The sequence below is a fragment of the Nuphar pumila genome, chromosome 16 (assembly GCF_984573655.1).
Source record: "Nuphar pumila chromosome 16, dmNupPumi1.hap1.1, whole genome shotgun sequence".
In the NCBI taxonomy this organism is placed as follows: domain Eukaryota; kingdom Viridiplantae; phylum Streptophyta; class Magnoliopsida; order Nymphaeales; family Nymphaeaceae; genus Nuphar; species Nuphar pumila.
Genome location: NC_143264.1, coordinates 66219359 through 66238375, shown reverse-complemented (window position 1 = coordinate 66238375; position 19017 = coordinate 66219359). Strand labels below are relative to the sequence as shown.

The 19017-nt window shown below is 38.3% G+C and overlaps 1 protein-coding gene across 4 annotated transcripts in view; it reads left to right on the top strand.

Annotated features, from left to right (window-relative positions):
- The window catches only part of LOC149813398 (OVARIAN TUMOR DOMAIN-containing deubiquitinating enzyme 12-like), a 49729-nt gene extending 44050 nt beyond the window's left edge, over positions 1-5679 (top strand). For 2 of the 4 annotated variants that reach the window (XM_089991507.1, XM_089991503.1), the window contains 3 exons: positions 3144-3228; positions 4870-4926; positions 5359-5679. In XM_089991507.1, coding sequence (XP_089847633.1) covers positions 3144-3228; positions 4870-4926; positions 5359-5420 — 204 coding nt within the window. In that variant the 3' untranslated portion in view covers positions 5421-5679. Of the gene's footprint in view, positions 1-3143; positions 3229-4869; positions 4927-5052; positions 5313-5358 lie in introns of those variants that run through there. The other 2 variants (XM_089991505.1, XM_089991506.1) reach the window with 2 other exon arrangements.
- The last annotated feature ends 13338 nt before the right edge of the window (positions 5680-19017 follow it).

Sequence of the window (19017 nt, the reverse complement as noted above, 5' to 3'; positions counted from 1 at the left end):
ACACCCACCAAAAGTGTCTTTACAGGGGGGGAATAGCCCCATTTGACTTTGGTCAAAAAGTAAAGAGTCCAAATTGGTCCAAAAAAAAGAAACTAAAAAACCTATCCTAACTAGATTCTAACTAAAATACATAACTAAAGGAAAAATAACTAAGAGGAAATTACATTAATATGTTACATTTTTTAACAGAAATATCATGACCCAAAGTATGATTGCTATCTAATAGACCCTGCTGAACACATCTGGAGTCAGATTGAGTAGATAAAGCTTGCATGTGAATGCCTCTATGGGGTCGGATTAGGTAGATTAATCTTGCACATGATTTCCAACTAGATTGGATGGTCTTTTACACAACATACATATTTCTGTTTGTGAAGATCTTAAAATTCTTACACCATCAAGTTGCATCTAAGATGGGTGTATTCCAAAAACTTTAGATTTATGGAGGTATCCATATCTAATTGTTTTCAGATTGAAGATATAATGTCATGCACAAACCTTATTCGTAGTCTTGATGTTGTAAGATTCATTGTTATCCTTAATAAACATCAGTTTTTTTATTGCTTTAAGTTCTGTTGACTTCCTTGGAGAGATGCATTCTCCTTTTTTCTTCATATTATTGTAAGAAATTTTATTGAGTTGTGGCTGGACTAAGATGTGATACTATGCATTTTCCCCTTCAGTAGAGTTATTTCTTTGTTTTTCATGAGTTATGAGATATTGGATAACTTCACAAAATGATGGATATTGAGATACTTGATGCTACAGTGGAGATAAAATATGAGAGAAGTTTTGTCAATTGCTGCTTTGGAGTTGGAATGTTCCTTCTGCTTGAGTACTTGTGAGTTGGTGTGATTTAGGCATAGAGAAAATCTGCATTGATTCAAGTAGCCATGGGGTAGGTTTTTGACTAAAGGTATTCTTTTCCTCCTTTAGAAGTTGTTGGTGAAGTAATTAGTTGAGTCTCTTTCTAGGTTATATTCTACTGGCATTGACATTCTTGTTGTTTCACCTTTAAGATGTACATTTTTTTCCTTCCTGCGATGAGAGTGTGCTTGAGGTTTGGTTGTCCTAGAGAACGAGCCTATAATATGAAGAGCATAAGTTCGCTGGTAAAATTTTAATAGCATATTGATGGCCTTTATCTATTGCTCTTATCTTGCCTGTTGCACTGCATATTCCCACACAGAAAAAGTTTGGGAAGCCACGCCCAAGGCTTATTCTAAGAAGAAAAACATCCCCAAAGAGAATGAGATATTTGATAAAAGAAAATTAAAAAAAAGTCGTTGACTTTTTGTGGAGAGTTGCACCAAGTATAAGGTTATTGAAGCTAACATTCTTGGTAGAGAGGATCTCCCTTCACTTGGTGCCACCTTCAAACTTCTTCAAAGAGAAGAAAATTGGAGGATGTTGGAGCAAGTGAGGTGAACATGGAACAGTCAGCTCTCTTTGGTGGATTATACATGTCCAAGGCAATCTTGTAGGGACTGTAGATCATCTTTTGCATTGTTGGCTTACTGTTTTGTGGTATCTACTTTCTGTTTATATTTATGCTTATTCGAAATGTTACAGTCATTACAGATGAATTGCTTATGTTTCTGTTTAAGAAATGTAAACAGAATGGTAAATGGGAGGGATGCGCGTGTTTTTTTACTTATGTTTATGTTTTCTGTCAAACTTGCATTATTATGATAATTCAACTCAGTTTTGTTCAAAAAAGAATCCAAGAATAAAAACTAACATGGGTTGACACAAAACCATTTAGGTTCCACTCCAAAGCACTATAATCTGTGGGTTTAAGCAGATGCAACTCATGGGTCTATTATGGATCATATATGGATATAAGTAGCTTTTGGCTCAACCTTAACACATTTAGTGCCTGTACAAATTTAAATAGGATCCAATGAAGTTCCACATATGCTTGAATTGGGCCTATTTTTTATCCGAAAAAGATAAAATCTTGATCCGCTTACTCTCACTTGGATTCTCATGCTTTGGAACCATTGTAGATTTGTGGTGTCAATTTTGGACCTAGTAAACTCATTTCACCCAATACATCCAAATATATTCACATTTAAACAATATTTTAAACCTATATCACATGGACTCTTCTAACAGGGCACCACACCCGCGTTGCACCCGCAGCCAGGCGGATGCGACACTTAGACACAACTTCCTTTGTGTTAGGTGAAGTCAACCACACTGAGGTCCATTTCTATCCAAAAGTAGATTCAGTTAACCCTAATCAAGTCCATTTTTATCTATATTATATATATAAATACATAAATGCACACAAATACACATAGTGTTAACTTAAAACTGTTAAAAATTTTATATATATATATATATATATATATATATATATATATATATATATATATATATATATATATCCTCCCCTCACCCCCGAACCCAAGTTTTTTTAAAGTGCCGCATCGCCACATCCGCACCTATGTGACAGTTTTAAACAGTTTTTCGTCCAAATAACATTTTGTGTTCTTCCCATTGTTTTTAACTGGTCCTTATTCTGTGCTTTTGATTTTGTTGTTATTGGCTGCATCTCTCACGCGCTTCTATCGGATATTGATTATCAGATTAATTATGTAACTGTGATGTTGACAATAATTTGTTTTTCTGATGACTTTGCATAGCATATAGGAACAAGTCTGTGATAAGTACTTCTTTATTAAGCATTCATTTGTATTACATATTTTATGTATTTGCCCTTGATGTATTTCATGTTGCTGATATTTATCCTCTAACTAGCATTTGTTTAGTCTCTGTTAGGTCTTTCCCAGCCCTCATTACTCTTCTTTTTTTTAATGTTGCCTATGAATTAGCTTCTCGTCATGCAAAATTTTTGCTTTAGTGTTTGGTATTGTGAAGTGGCATTACAAACATTGGAGGATTGCAGTTTGTTGGAGAGCCACAGGATTTTGTTTTGATTACTATTTTGTTAGTGTGTTTGTGTTATCAATGTCAGAAGGAAGAACATGTTTTTCCTTAATACTACATTGACAAACCTGGGAAAATTAGTATATTGGTTCTTACTATTACATTGACCAACCTGTGAGATTTAGTAGATTGGGTGTTTCTGGTGATATTTCCTGGTAATAAGAATATTTATTTGTGTTCTATTGCAGTATGGAGTAAAGATATGTGTAATTACATCTTTCAAAGATACTTGCTTCATCGAAATCTTGCCAAGTGTTCAGAAATCAAAGCGAGGTATTTATTGGATGTCTTGACACATGTTTGTTTGAACTTGTTAAGTCTAATGATCTTGGATCTTTAACTTGAAACTTTATTTGAGTTTCTTAGTCGTTTTAACTTTTTTTGTTTTTCACTGGGTTGTGGGATAATCAAATTTTAATTTTAATACCTAGTTTATGTTGTTAGCAGTCAGCCTTGTGCATATCCCACTTGTCTTTCTACAGTTTCACAATCAAGTGTCAGTTTCTCAAGATGTCATCAGGTGCTTGTCTGAGCACTTGAACTGACAGCCCACCATTGACTGGGTTTCTGTCCCCGTGGATGGGAAAACCAGTTAGGGTGTAATCATCCTCAACCCTGCTACGGTGCTACTCGTTTCTACGTTGTATTGTCTGGAAGGGATGGACATCTACCTCCTCGTTGGTGTTCCTAAACGGTGATCAATAGTTATTATGAAACGGTTTTGCATTGGGGGCTTCAGCTTGAAAAACCGGTGGGAACTGAGACCCCTATTGGTCTTGCAGTTCAAGTGGCATATGTTTCCAGGCTCACAGGTGGCTTGAGAAACCTTGTCTGATGTCTGCAAATATCACTCAAGAAGATAATGGAAAACCTGTCACATATGCACATGCAGATATTCATGTAAACCTAGGCATTCATCCTCCATTAATAACTGTGGTGACAACCCAAGATATCTAAGTCTACTTCTGATCAAACTCGGCTTAGTTAGATGAAGTGTGTATCTCTGCCATGGTTAACCCACTTAGGTCATAGTCCTGTTTGAGGATGCAGTACTATGAAATGGTAATGAGACCTTATCTTACAACCGTTTCTTATTTTATCACAATTTAAACTTTAATGAATCTGTATTTCATAAGTGGCCCCAAGTTGACTTACATGTGGAATATTGTCTTGTATTAATCCTCCATAGAAGGTATATTTCACTATTTCTGTAGGCTTAAGAATTCTGGGGTTCTTGTTGTGTTTGCAACATAAAGATGTGTGCGGATTTCCTTGGGGAACTCTTTTCATTTTGCACAACATATCCCTTGGGCTGCCGAAAAAATAAAAAAACCCTTCATCTTGCACAGCATATCCCTTGTTTCTTATACTTTTGGTTAGGTTTTTGGTTTTTGATTCACCTCAAGGCAGACTATTTTTGTTTTATTTATATGGTTCTTATTTGTAATGGTTCACTTATTGATGAATGCACCTTCCATCAGTTGGCTGATACTAGTTTTCTGAAGGTGGCGATATTCATGCTCTCATGTGCTTGATGTGTTGAAAACTTTAATTTGTATTCCTTCTGTTCCATCTTGCGCGCCCTTCTCTGTAGGCTTAGGTGTTCGTATCAGGATGCTATGGAGAATGGCATCAGTTGCAAGGATCACTTGTTTAGAACATCTGTGGTTTAATTTCCAAAAGTTACTGATTTCCTCGAAAGAAAATAATCTCCAAAATTGCTGATAATTATTATTTGACAAAAAACATTTTGCAATTCAAACTCTTTGGCAGTGTAATCTCTCTCTCTCCCCATAATCACTGGGTTCTACTATTTGAGAACAAAAATGGCTTGGTATTCAGTCTTGGTTTTTTCTTCAACACTTTGTCGCCTTCATTCTGTGCTTGACAGAATTATATTATAATGGCCTGCAGTTATCTTCTTGAGTTTCTGGGCTGAGGTGCATTACAACTCGATATATCCAGAGGGAGGTATGTTCATGGTCCACAACTTTCTTGCTTGCTTTAATTAATATTATTATTTCAGGGGCCGTTTTTCTAAACCTTTACTGTTTCCTAATTAAAAGTAACAAGAAATTCCATGAATTTCTGAACCAGAAATGTCCCTCCAACTGCCTTAAACTGCTCTTCGATGGAAACAATGTTCATGGGAAGAACGATTTGTTTTCATGCCTATCCAATAACCAGTCAAAGGACAGCATAAGTTCTGATATACTTGGTTGTGGTGCCAATCAAATTGAAAATAAGAGAGAACTGTATTGAATTAAACAATAATGTATCAGTTAATGTACATGAGAAGAGAGATAATATTTATGAAATATATATATAACATTTTGTATTTACTTTTGTGGGGCTAAGACAAAGAAATGCTTAAAGTTACTTTTGGGTACTTGGTGATTACAGATCAGCCGGTGTGGGAAACTAAGAAGAAAAGAAGGTGGTGGCACTTCGGTAATAAGCATTGAAGCGTTATGGGAATGTATATGTAGTGGGGGCTTCACCTGTTATTTATTTCCTTGTTTCTCAGGTCGAGATCCATGGAGGATATAAAGTCATATTCATTTTTATGTATTGTTATGTGAACCGACATTGGTATGAACGATATGCTTAAATGGATGGCACATCATCCCGCTTCCTCTCTTTCCTTTTCACATTGTATAGAGAGAGAGAGGGAGAGATTCTTTTTAATAAATAAAAAATGGGGCTATATTTTCTTCGGCTAAACATGGTTTCTGTTTATCGCTGTCAGGTGGAGTGGGGGACACGTTCCTGTTTGTCTCATAGTGATAAAGTATGGGCAATGTCTTTAAAATATTGCGATGAAAAATAGGATATTTTGGCCGCCATCTTAGACGGACAAAGTGTGATGTTTATTGTTTAATTGCCATATTTACCTCAAGAACAAGTGATAAAAAATTGAGAAAAATAAAAACAAGTAAATATTCAGGAGAATTTGATTGTCGTTATTTTTGCTATTTCAAACTTCTTGTCATAATGGTTTTGTAATAGTGGAACCATCCCATCTTGGCTACTCTTTTTTTTCTCGTTTGATAAGGCGTGTGCTCGAAGTTTTTCTTGAAATGTAGCATGTATAATTTTTTTTTTTGGACAGAGAAAGCTGGGGTTAGACAGACCCCAACCAAACCAGTTATACAACCATACCATTTGGGGTTGGAACTTGCAACGTGCCAACACAAAGTGACATGCACTAACTGCTCCTGCCAGATAAGCTGAGCCTCCCGTTGATTAAATTTTTATTAATTTGTAAAAAATACATTTTTTGCTATTTTATAGTATAATAATTTATTTAGTATCTAAAATTCTATTCAAAATTAAAATATTAGGATCATCCAAAAGGAGCTTGTGTATAATGATTTTGAATAATTTTGCAAACAAATGCCAACTTTTATGCTGCTGCACGGTGGTTACCCATGTGGTCAGCCGGGTCCTTTGTCAATCTGAAGACCCAAGATCACATGGCAGCTATCACAAGGTGATTTTTCTTCTACAATTCGGATTCACCCTATGCGATCTACAATGGGCGCACAAGCATGTAAGGCATGCAGATGCAGTACGTGCGTCCATTGCAGCGTGCATCCACGTAAAGAGTGCAATGGGCGAGACATGCGCCCGTTGTAGTGCGCTTCCCGCATATGGTGCGTGCGGGGAGCCACGACTCACCATGTGTGTCGTGTGCACGCCTCCTGTGCCATGTCACTGACTGACCCCCAACCTCCTGTTGTGTGCCAGGTGAGCCCGGGTGTGCCTAGTTGATGGACCCAGGGCACACCCGATCTGAATTCACTTAGTTTTGGGGTGACAACTCTCCCTCACCGGGAGTGCTCAATGTTCTCGTCGGCTTCTAGAGGTATCTCTGGATGAGATCCTCGAATTGCTATAGTGTCGAGTCCTTCTCCCAAGTAGCCTCCTCCGGACTCGCTCCCTTCTACTTTACCAGAAAGTAGATTAGCATATTACTCATGTAATTCCCCTCCTTTTGTTACAATCCGATTTTTCGAGAGACGCCCTAGGATCCGTGCTTCAAAGCTCACACGCCACCTCATGCTCATAGGGGCGATTCTAACACTATGTGGGTCTCAGAGTGATGACATGATAGTAGATGTGGCTTTTCTAATTAAGGAAAAGCTAAATGTCCAGAGTCCCAATCAAGATGAGGAGAAGTCAGACACGTGGCACCAACAGGAGACATGCCAATTAGCAAAAGGGGCTCACATGAAGGGGGTGTAAATCCAGAAAGTTCTAGGAGATGCCACCTTCTAGAAGTTCATTTGATTGCTTTTAATTAAGAGTTCTTAATTAATTTAGTTAATTAGTATGGAGTTCTTAATTGAGTAAGAACTTTAGCTTAGATGAGTTATTGACTTTTCTAAATTAGATGAAGTATGAGTTAATTATGATTCAGCCCTAGTCCCATCTATATAAGGAGGTATGGGGGGAGCCTATTTCATTATTGAATATTGAATTTATGTCCTCACACATTATCTCTCTCTTCTCTCCTCACTTCTTTCTCTATTTTCTCTCTCCTCTTATTACCTTCGATCCTCCTTGGACCTTCCAAGCGTATCAGGCTTACAAGGGATGGATGCCTAACCCTTCTCTGAAGCATGAGCCTTCCCCCATTGCCTGAACTATGTATTTTGCCTCCTCGATGGGTTGAGCGGCCTTTCCATATTGCAAATCATGTGCCTGAGTTTTAAAATGTAAGAAAATTTATCCCAACCTACTACAAACCTCCAAGGTACCTCTAGAATCCTTTCTTAGCCTTATAATAACTTTTGTTGATTTCATAGGTCCCAAAACCCAAAACTACATCTTGTCAGGTGTTCGAAACTCACGAACTCCCTAAACCAATAACTCTTGACCATCACCAGCCATCTTTGGTGTTTAGAACATATGTAAGGCCTTTACACACGTCCCTAGGTATTTCTAAAACCACTGAACTATAACCTTTCAATTCTGCACCAAAACCATGAAACACTTACTAGGTCCAAACTGCTCTTACCTGATTTAGTCGTTTAACCTTGCTTTCAGTGTTTGCCCAATTTGTAACCATTAGAAACATCAGACCTCTTTTTCATCATGTCCAGCAGGATTCCGCACCCCAAACACATGTACCTAAGCTCCCACGATTTAAGAACTGTAGACATGATCATCTTGCTTCTGTCGGCCTCAAACTATAGTACATGTTTATTGCTAGCATTTGACTCCCTTCTGGTTCATGTTCTTAACCGATTCAATCAGACTTTAAAAAATTCTTGACAAAGTGGTCTCAGAGCGAATAACATACCATGAAAGGATCTCAAGCCCTCTGAGATGATAAATTCAAAAAGATTCACATGTATGCCGAAAACGCTTGAGCGATTGTCGAGCGAACCCAAGTCAAGATATATCAGTGAAGGAAAGGAAGCGTTGACTAAATCAGTCGCTTGGAGTACATTGAGAGAGCAGCAGAAGCCCTAGGAGATCAATTGAATGCTCTCCACAAGCGAAGGCATGACACCGATCGGGGTGTCGACTTTAACAGTGGCCGAAAAAAAACACCCGATCAAACCGATTTTTTAGGGGCCACCGCATGAGTTCGCTCGAGACATGAGTAAGAAGCCTCACCTTGAAGTCCCTACTTTTGTTGGTGAGAATGTGCATGAGTAGATATTTAAACACAAGCACTTCTTTAGTTATCATAACATGTCTTCGGAGGCATGTGTTGCCGAATCTATCCTCCGCCTTAAAGGTGGCACCCTTAGATGATACAAGTGGCTTGACCTCGTACATGAAAAACTTACATTGGTTGATTTTGAAGACAGAATAATAAAGAGATTCGACATTTATGATAGTGGTCTTTGGAGGCCCCAATCACTGCACGATAGTTATACAAAGTTGAATATTCCGGCAATAGATTGGTCACCAATAGTGATTTCTACTTTAGTAGGGCAATCACCGTGCCACAACAGTGTACCATGGATGAGGAAGGTGCCCCTCTGCCCAGCAAGGAAGCACCCTTGCATGCAGCAACGACCCAGAACACCTAACCCACAAGGTTCCACATGCTTCCAAGTGTGTATGGCACTCAAACCGAGCCCTTGGCTTCCACCCTTTCCTGCTGCATCCCTGGTATCACTTCCTATTTCAAAGAGCTCTTCTCGGACTCGTATACTACTGCTGGTTCTTTTAGCAATCTTCTGTTTATGTCGGTTGTAGCCTGATCAAGCATCTGTGCTAATTCAACAATTTTCTAAACCCGAGTTGAAGGCTGCAGTTTGGTCACTTCCCTTTGGAAAAGCGCTTGGCCCTTATGGTTTTCCAAACAACTTCTATAAAATTTGTTGGTTGGCATGAGAGATGGACCTATTGGAAAATAGTAGCCGAGTAATATTGTAATAGTGTCCTTTTGAAGGAGTTAAACAAGTCGGAATTCATTTTGATCCCAAAAGACCTTCATGCAGATGGCATCACCAGATTTAAGGCTATTTCGCTATTTGGTGGCCTAGACAAGATCCTTGCTAAAATTCTCTCCAACCGTCTAAAAGAGGTTAAGTGGGCTCTCACCAATGATGGTGGTTTTACAGTTTCATATATCATGTTACTTGGCATGTCTTCCTGCTGGTAATTTGTTGTTTCCCAACCACGTTTTATGGAATGCCGGCCCCCTCCCTGCATGATCTCTTCTTCTCCTGAACATTGACAGCGGGTAGAATAAATACCCAAAGATCATGTTCAAAAGATGGGTATTCAATTAGCAAATCGATGCCCCATGTGCGAGCTTCAAGAGGAAACCGCAGAGCATTTACGGTGGCTGTCATCGGCCTGGTGGCGTGTATGGAAGAGCGCAACAGTCATTTGTTTAGAGATGATAAAAAATCTGTAAGCATGTTTTACAAAGAATTCATGAGGAACTCTTCTATGCGGCCAAGCTATCTTGGCCAAATAATGCTTTTTCCTGGATAGGCAAACTGCATTTGGGGCCTTTTCTTTGTGACTGTATCATTAGTTGGACCATGATCGAACCTGTATTCTACTCAAGCAAGTTAAGATGTGTGTGTAGAACCTGGTTTTGGGTTTAGATTCAAGTATTCAACCCCTACAAATGGCCCAGCTAAGCCAACCGTGCTGGCTGAATTAGGCCTCTATTTTTTTTTTCAAGTTCACCAAAACAACCCATTTTGGTTGCTGGATGAAAAGAGGGATCCCTTACCTACAGTTGTACTGACCAAGAACTGATGTAAATATACCCAAAATGTTGTTAGGAACATTTGGATTAGTTGGATGGTCGGACTCTTGTAAGCTAACCCAATTAAGACCTATAAGGGGCAATGCTTGCTTGGGGCCACCTGACCTGAATGGACTAGAAATCATAAGTGCAGGTTGTGCTGGGCCCAGTCATACCTTATAGATGGATTCAACATGGACCAAATTTTAGGGATCGGCTCTTAGATTGCATTTTTTTTATTTTATGAACCAAAAAAATATCACAAACTATAGGCCGTTGATTTTTCAAGGCTCATAAAATCATGCCTACGTATTGAAATTGGATGATCCAAGACCCGATTTCTACTAACCAAACCATGCAGATCACATTTATAAGATTAGAAAAAGAGCACAAACACATAGGGATGGCAGTGGGGCGGGGCGGGGGACAAGGTTTCCACCCCCGCCCCGCCTCAAAATTTTATCCTCCACCCCCGCCCCGCCTCCATCCCCGTTTCATACCCTTCATCCCTGGTCCAAACGGGGCGGAGGCGGGGCGGGGATATTGCGGGGAAAAGTGGTCGGGGCGGGGTTGGGGCGGGGATCGTGGCGGGGCGGGGAAAAGTGCACGTCCACCCCCGCCCCGCCTCCGCGGCGGGGATGGAATTTATCCTCCACCCCCGCCTCCATCCCCGTTTCATATCCTTCATCCCCGGTCCAAACGGGGCGAGGCGGGGCGGGGCCCCGCTTTCCCCCGGTCCACTGCCATCCCTACAAACACACAACACAGACAAAACAATGTAACATGGTTGGGCAGAATCAATGCCTACATCCACTGGGAAATTGGCTTTCTTTTCATATCATCTGAGAGCCTTGCATGATATCTTATTTACAACACAGAAGCTCCTCAATCGGAGGAGTCTTCTGAGATACACGATTTCCTTTGAGAAAATCTTTATTACAACATGTTTCAAACTCCTTAATGACCTTGAATTGTTGATCTACTTTATCTTGGAGAGTTCCGGAAGACTGACCAACATGGGACTCTTGAGAGTTTTCTGGAAGCTCGATCAGTTTGGGATTCTTGAGATAGTCTTCTAGAAGGTTGATTTGTATTGGTCTCTTGAGAGATTCCATCTCGATCGTAAGGGAGACCATGTCCAACGTGTCCATCTGTCCTCAACTTCAATAGGATAGGGAGCACATTGAGCTTGTGACAAATAGTCTAATGATATGGCAAGGGAAGAGGCTTGGTAAGCACATCAGCAAGTTGATCTTGCGTAGAAATATACTGAACACACGTAACACTTTTTTGGCAGTCTTATCTCGAACAAAATGCAAATCAATTTCAATGTACTTACTACGATTGTGAAACATTGGATGAGCTGCTAAACACGAGGCCCCGACATTATCACACCAGTGGACACAGGAATATGTGCACTCATCACACCCAATTCTTCTAAAAGATATTGAAGCCAAGTCACTTTAGTTGTAGTATTAGCAATGGCTTTGTATTCGGATTCAGTATTGGATCGGGACATGGTGGACTGCTTATTGGAGCTCCATGAAATTAAGTTGGACCCAAAGAAGATGGCATATTTGTACCTGCGGTCATCAAGACATCCTACTCAATCTACATCTGAGTATGCTAAAAGAACCAGCTGAGAGGACTGCTTCAGAAGAAAATCATAATGGATAATCCCTTCTAGATATCAAAGGATGCATTTTACTGCAGCCCAATGAGAGTTAGTTGGTGCACGCATGAACTGGCGCTTTGTTGATTGTAAAGGAGATATCTGGCCGGGTGAAAGTGGCATATTGTAAGTCCCCCATTATACTTTGATACAAAGTGGGTTCACTAAACTTTGTCCCTGAATTAGCAAACACCAAAGGAGATAGAACCATAGGTGTTGAGACAAGCTTTTCCCCTTGCATGGACATCTTCATCAGAAGATCTAAAATATATTTTTTTCTAAGATAATACAAGACCATGTTGGTTGAAGTTTGCTTCAATGCCCAAAAATAAATGAAGAGGACCAAGATCTTTAACCGCAATCACATCACTAAGTTTGTCAGTTAGTTGTTGTACCAACTGAGGAGAGGTGCATGTGACAATAATATCATCCACATAAATTAATACATAGACAACCCCGAGAGTGTTCTTATGCAAAAACAAAGATGTGTCTGTCAGGGCACCAACAAAATCAAGAGCCTGAAGGCATGAACTCAAACAAGCAAACCAGGCTCTAAGGGCATGCTTGAGGCCATAGAGGGCTCTTTGGAGTTTGCATACATGACCAAAAAATTGTGAACTCACAAAACCAAGTGGTTGCTGCATATACACATCTTCAGACAAATAACCATGCAAAAAGATATTTTTTACATCCATTTAACAAATAGTTCATCCATAATTAATGACCAAAGAGAGAATTAATCTAATGGTGACAAGCTTGACCATAGGGCTGAACATTTCAAAATAATCTAACCCTCTTGTTGACTGTATCCTTTGGCAACTAAGTGTGCTTTGTAATGCTTCAGGGTTCCGTAAGCTTGTCTTTTGATTTTAAAGATCCACTTGCACCCAACATGTGAAGCTTTACTAACAGGTACAAGGGTCCATGTCTTATTTTTTAGAAGAGCTTCATATTATTTTTGCATAACATCACGCCACTTGCTGTCTTGAAAGGCTTTCTTAAAATAAATGAGTTCTAGATCTTGAAGAAGAGCAGTCAGTAGGATAGTGAAAATAGGATATTTTGTTGAAAAACTTTGGGTTTTAAAGTCTCATCTTGAAAACGAGTAACCATATAGTGAGTTTTGGTTGAAGGATCATGATTAGTAGGCACAATTTCAAGACTTTGGTTGTTTGGTATGTGGTCCACGGGGGAGTCAGATGAAGGAGATGTTGGGCATGGTTCATCAGGAGATGAGAATCTTTGTGTCCTATTTGCCTCTAACGGGACTATCTTAGAGGTAGACATAGGAGAGGAGATGATAATAAGACTTTCTATTTGGGACATTTTGGGTGTAGATGGAACTATGCTCTTAAATGAAAAAATTGCTTTCATAAAAAACAACATGATGAGAAGTATACATCTTTCCAGAGGAAAGGCTAAGACAATAGTACCAATGATATCGTGGAGCATAGCCCATAAACACACATTTTTCATACTTAAAATCCAATTTATTTCTCTTGTAGGGGTGCAGGCAAGGATAACAGACACATCCAAACACTCTTAAGAAATTATAATAAGGATCACCATTAAAAAGTTTCTTCATAGGAGAAACGTCATTAACAACTTTAGAGGGATTATGATTAATTAGATAAACAGTTGCATTAAGGTAAACATCCAATATTTGGATGGAATACCAGCTTGTGCCATCATGAACAAGCTTGTGTCAACAATGTGCCGATGTTTTTGTTCGATCGCCCCATTTTGTTCATGAGTGCAGGGACACAAAATTTTGTGTTTAATACCACACTCCTAAAATTTTAAAGAGCATGATATTATCCTTCCCAATCAATGGAGATATTTTATTTTTCTCCCCACAAGATTTTCAGCAAGTATCTTAAAATTTTTGAAAATATTTGCAACTTCATATTTATGCTTAAGAAGATAAAGCCAAGTAAATTTGGAATAACCATCTATGAAGGTAACATAGTATCTAGCACTATTATTTTCAATCACAAGGACAGACCCCCACACATCAGAATAAATAATATCTAATAGAGCATGACTCATGTTGGATGAGCGTTCGAAAGGTAAATTATGATTTTTTCCTTTCAAGCATACCTCACATACATTATTATCAACCAGTTTTTTATATGACAAATCAAAATTATTTAGTATTTGTTGCACCACACGCAAAGTAGGAAGATTGAACCTCTTATGCCACCCACCAATAGACATCCTCTCACCAATGTACACCTCTTTGATGGCACTCCCATTATGAAACCTGAAGAGGTCATCCTTGTTCTTTGTAGGAGAAAATTTCCTATGTTTTGATCCTTTACACAACATCGATTTGTGTGAAATTCAATTAAGAGATCATTATCCTTCCAAAATCTTTGAACTGATAACAAATTTTTAGTAATACTTGGCACAAGCAAAATATCCTTTAGAAGTAAATCATGTTGAAAATTAGAGGAACCAATATGATCGATTTTAAACTTGAACCATCACCAATCTTTACTGAATTGGGGCCCTGATATTCGCAATTAATGGACAGATTGTTGATGTCCTTGGTAACATGATGGGAGACCCACAATTTTTGAAGAATATTTGAATAAAGTATTGGCCTAAATACTGGTGAATTTCTAATTTGTTCACAATTAATTATTATTTACCTTATTTGACAATTTATTAGCATATTTTTTTATTGAACACCAATTATTTTGCAATTAATTATTATTTATAATTAATTGACAATTAATTTGTAAATAATGATTATTTCATATTTTTACGAGGCTCACAAATAAATTAAGGACTTAAGAGATGATGAAATTAAATTTCATTTGATTATAAGTGAGATTTTAATAAAATTCAAATTTATAAGGTTTTAGAGACATATTTAGGTTTGGATCCTAATGGGGGATCCAAGAGGATCAACCCACATAAACTTAAGTTTGAAATGTTCGATTAGGACACACAAGATCCACTAGATCTTAAAATAGTATACAGGTTTGGATCTGGGTAAGGGATCCAAAATGGATCAACACACTTGATTGGGATTGGATCTCAAAGCCATTTGGATATGTATCCTGGTAGAGATTCAAGATGACCAACCCAAATAGGTTAGTTTTGAACTTAGTTCAATTAGGATCCACACTATTTGGATACTAGGATTATTGGATTTGGATCCAATTCAAATGGATCGACACCGATTAGATCCCTGACTCTTATTGGATCTATTTGGTGGATCCAATCCAAACAAAATGTATTATAATATATATTTCAGATTTAGATCTAGATCCAATGAGACTCGAATGGGCCTCATTTAAACCCTCCCCATAACCCACATGGGTTAGGGTTGGATCCAAGTGGACCCAACCCGAACCTTTCACATCCCTCATCTCACATTCCCCACTTTTCTCACTAATTCACTCACCCATTAAATCCCTAGTTCACTCAAGCCTCCAAAATCTGCAATCTTTATGGATATGATGACTAGAATATTCTAATCATATTTAGATTGTTTCATGATTATTTGTATTAATGACATCCTGATTTATTCGGAAAGTGAAGAAGATCATAGAGACCATCTATGGATTGTTCTAAAGACACTTAGAAAGCATAAGTTGTACGCCAAATTTTTAAAGTAAAAATTCTGGTTAGAGCATGTCATGTATTGGGGACATGTGATCTCAAATGATAGAGTATATGTAAATCTCACCAAGGTAGAAGCAGTTTTGGATTGGAAGCAACTGAAAAATGTTAAAGACATTCACAACTTTCTAGAACTTGCCAGATATTATAAAAGATTTATTAAGGATTTTTCTAAGATAGCATCTTCTATGACGAAATTGCTTTGCAAAGTAATCAAATTTGTATGAATGCAGCAGCGCGAAGAAAGTTTCCAGGAGCTAAAGGAGAAGCTTACCTCAGCTCCTGAGCTTGCACTTACATCAAGCCATGAAAGATTTGTTGTATATGGCGATACTTAAGGAACAAGCCTAGGATGTGTTCTGATGCAACATGGAAAAGTGATTGCATACGCTTCTCGTCAGTTGAAGGTGCACGAGCATAATTACCCCAATCATGATATGAAATTAGCAGCAGTAGTATTCACTCTCAAGATATGGTGACATTATCTTTACGTAGAGTTGTTTGAGGTATTTTTCAACCATAAGAGTCTCAAGTATATTTTCTCTTAGAAGGATTTGAATATAAGGCAAAAAAGGTGGTTAGAATTTTTGAAGGACTATGATTTTTTATATCTTACCAGACAGTAAAAACTAACGTTGTTCCAGATGCCATGAGCAAAAATGCAAGAAGCTTATCTTGTGCCATATGTAGTGAGTGGAAGCTCCTTGAGGATCTTATTGCATGGAAACCTTTTAGTTTTGATTCTAACAGGATCGTGATAGCTACTATGGCTATTCAAACAAATATCATGGATCAAATCGTAGATCGACAGAAGGATGATCCAAAAAAATTTAAGATGCTAGCAGCTTGCCGACAAGGCAAAGCAATTTTGCACTTAGAGAAAAATGAAAACATATGGTTTGGCCAGAGATTATAGGTACTTGAAGATCCATAATTAAGGAAGGACTTCCTTGATGATACACATAGGTTCAAGTTTACCATTCACCTTGGTAGTACTTATAAGATGTACAAGTACTTACAATGAAACTTTTGGTAGAATGAAATAAAATATAAGATTGCTGAATATGTTTCAAAATGTTTGGTTTGTCAACATGTCAATATCGAATATCAGAGACCTGACACAGCGATGCAAGCTATAAAGATACCCCAATGAAAATGAGAAAGCATTACCATAGACTTTGTGGTAGGTTTTACCAAGACTCGACATCAGTATGATGCTATTTGGGTTATTGTGGACTGTTTGACGAAGTCAGCACACTTTTTGCCAATTAGGGTGAATCAAACTTTGGAGAGTCTTGCAGATTTATATATATGAGGTACTTAGATTGCATGGAGTCTCATTGTTGATTATTTCAAAGAGAGATCCAAGATTCACTTTGAAGTTCTAGGGACAGCTGCATAAGGCATTAGTACAACCTTTCACCCTCATAAAGACAGATGGTCAAAGAGGATGATACAAATATTAGAGGACATGTTACGCACATGTGCACTGTAGTAGAAGCGTGACTGAAGCAAATATCTGAAGTTAGCAAAATCTATTTGTAATAACCGTAAAATTTATGCAGCTTAAAGAAATTATATTTTTATATATACACATATTTATTTAATTAACGAGAATTGGGCCTGAGATCCGTTATCGGATCCAAAAGAAAAGTGTGTGTATTAAAGTATTTATATAATAGTAATACTTTATAAATAAATAACTAATAATTTTTATTTTAAACTTTTCAAATCCACCGTTGAACCCAAGTGGATCCAATCCTTGGATCCACTGCTATTCACGCGACCCGGATCCAAATCGAAAATGGATCCAGCATCGCGGGTCGGGGGTCAGACCCAAACCCGACCCACTCCCTGTAACATTTTTATTATTAGAGGGAGGGATAAAGAAGGGGGGGGGGGGGGGGCAACCCGATATGGGTTGCTCGATAAAAATAAAAGGGAAGGGAAAACCCCTCCCCCCCGATAAGTCGCAGGTTAGGGTTCTTTTGAACCCTAACATTTTTTAGAATGGGGGAGGGGGAAATCGCAGCCGCCGTGGGGGAGGAGCTTCTTTCCTTTTCGGGTGGCCACCCTCCTACAAAGGGGGACCCCCAAACCCCTCTCTCACTATCCCATTCTCTCTCTCTCTCTCTCTCTCTCTATATATATATATATATATATATATATATATATATATATATATATCGTTTGAATCGCATCCGAGCTCCGGCCTACAACACGAAGCATTTGCCGGGAGAAGCCGACCGACCTCCTCTCGTGGTTGCCGCAGCATCTTCACCGGAAAATAGTAGGCTTCTGTACCTTCTTGCTAGGTTTAGATTGAGGTCTGGTAGTGATTGGGTGTGTGTGGGTGGGTGGGGGGGGGGGGGGAAGAACTCAGTGGTTGCGTACTCGGATGTTTTAGATGGGGTTCTCACTAAACCCTAAACCGGGAATCCCAAATCAAATCGATTTGGGGGTTTTGTTGTTGTAACTGTAGGAGTCTTATCTCAGGAACTGGTTTAACGTCAGTCTCTCGCTCAAACACTTGATCATAGTTATGGCTTCCTTTTAAACCCCTACATCCTACCCTAGATCACAGCTTTAGGAGTTTTAAGTGACCCCTGTTAGTTAGGCATAGAGAAGCTGCAATTATTCTTTTTTTTTTGTGCCAGACCTATTGTTTTGCTGGGATTATTTCTCATAGGCTATTTATTTCCTGCAGTTTTTCTTTTAAATGTGAATACTTTATTTTCTGCATATTGAAATCTGTTTCTTATAGTGGGCTTAAATAACTGGAATTGGAAAGAGGGTGGTTCATATGCCTATCCTCTATTCATAATGTGAATTTATATCCTCTTTTGTTAAGCTGAAGATGTCATCCAAATGGCCCATAGGTTATTTAGTTCCTGCAGTTTTTCTTTTGAATGTGAATCCTTCATTTTCTGCGTTTTTGAAATCTGGTTCTTATAGTGGGCTTAAATAACTAGAATGGTGGAAAAAGGCTGGTTCATATGCCTATCCTCTATGCATAATGTGAATGGTGTACGGGCTGTTGAGTAAACCCTGCATACTAAATTACCAAAAGAAAAAAAAATAAGGGGATTTGTACATCGGATATTGTTATTACTAAACCAAATAATGAACTAGTAGGATCATTAGCTTGTTGATAACGTACTGAGATGGCACTCAATCAGATTACATAGTCTAATTAGGGTTGTGTACTTAATTAATAAGTTTTATTTGGATTTTTCGCACATAAACAGGGTTTTTGTCTTATTGTATTCTCTTTAGTTAACAATAACTACATACATCGATATATTTCAATTGGTTAATAATAACTGCTCATATTGATTTGTTCAAATTAGTAACAATAACTGCTCGCATTGAGATATTCTAATTAGTTAATGATAACTGTTTACATTGGCATATTCTAATTAGTTAACTTGAAATGCATGCGTAAGTTTGGGTTTTCGAGTTATGAATCATTGTGCGATACTGCAGGCAGTTGTACATGCCTTGTGACATTTTGTCATCTGATTGATAA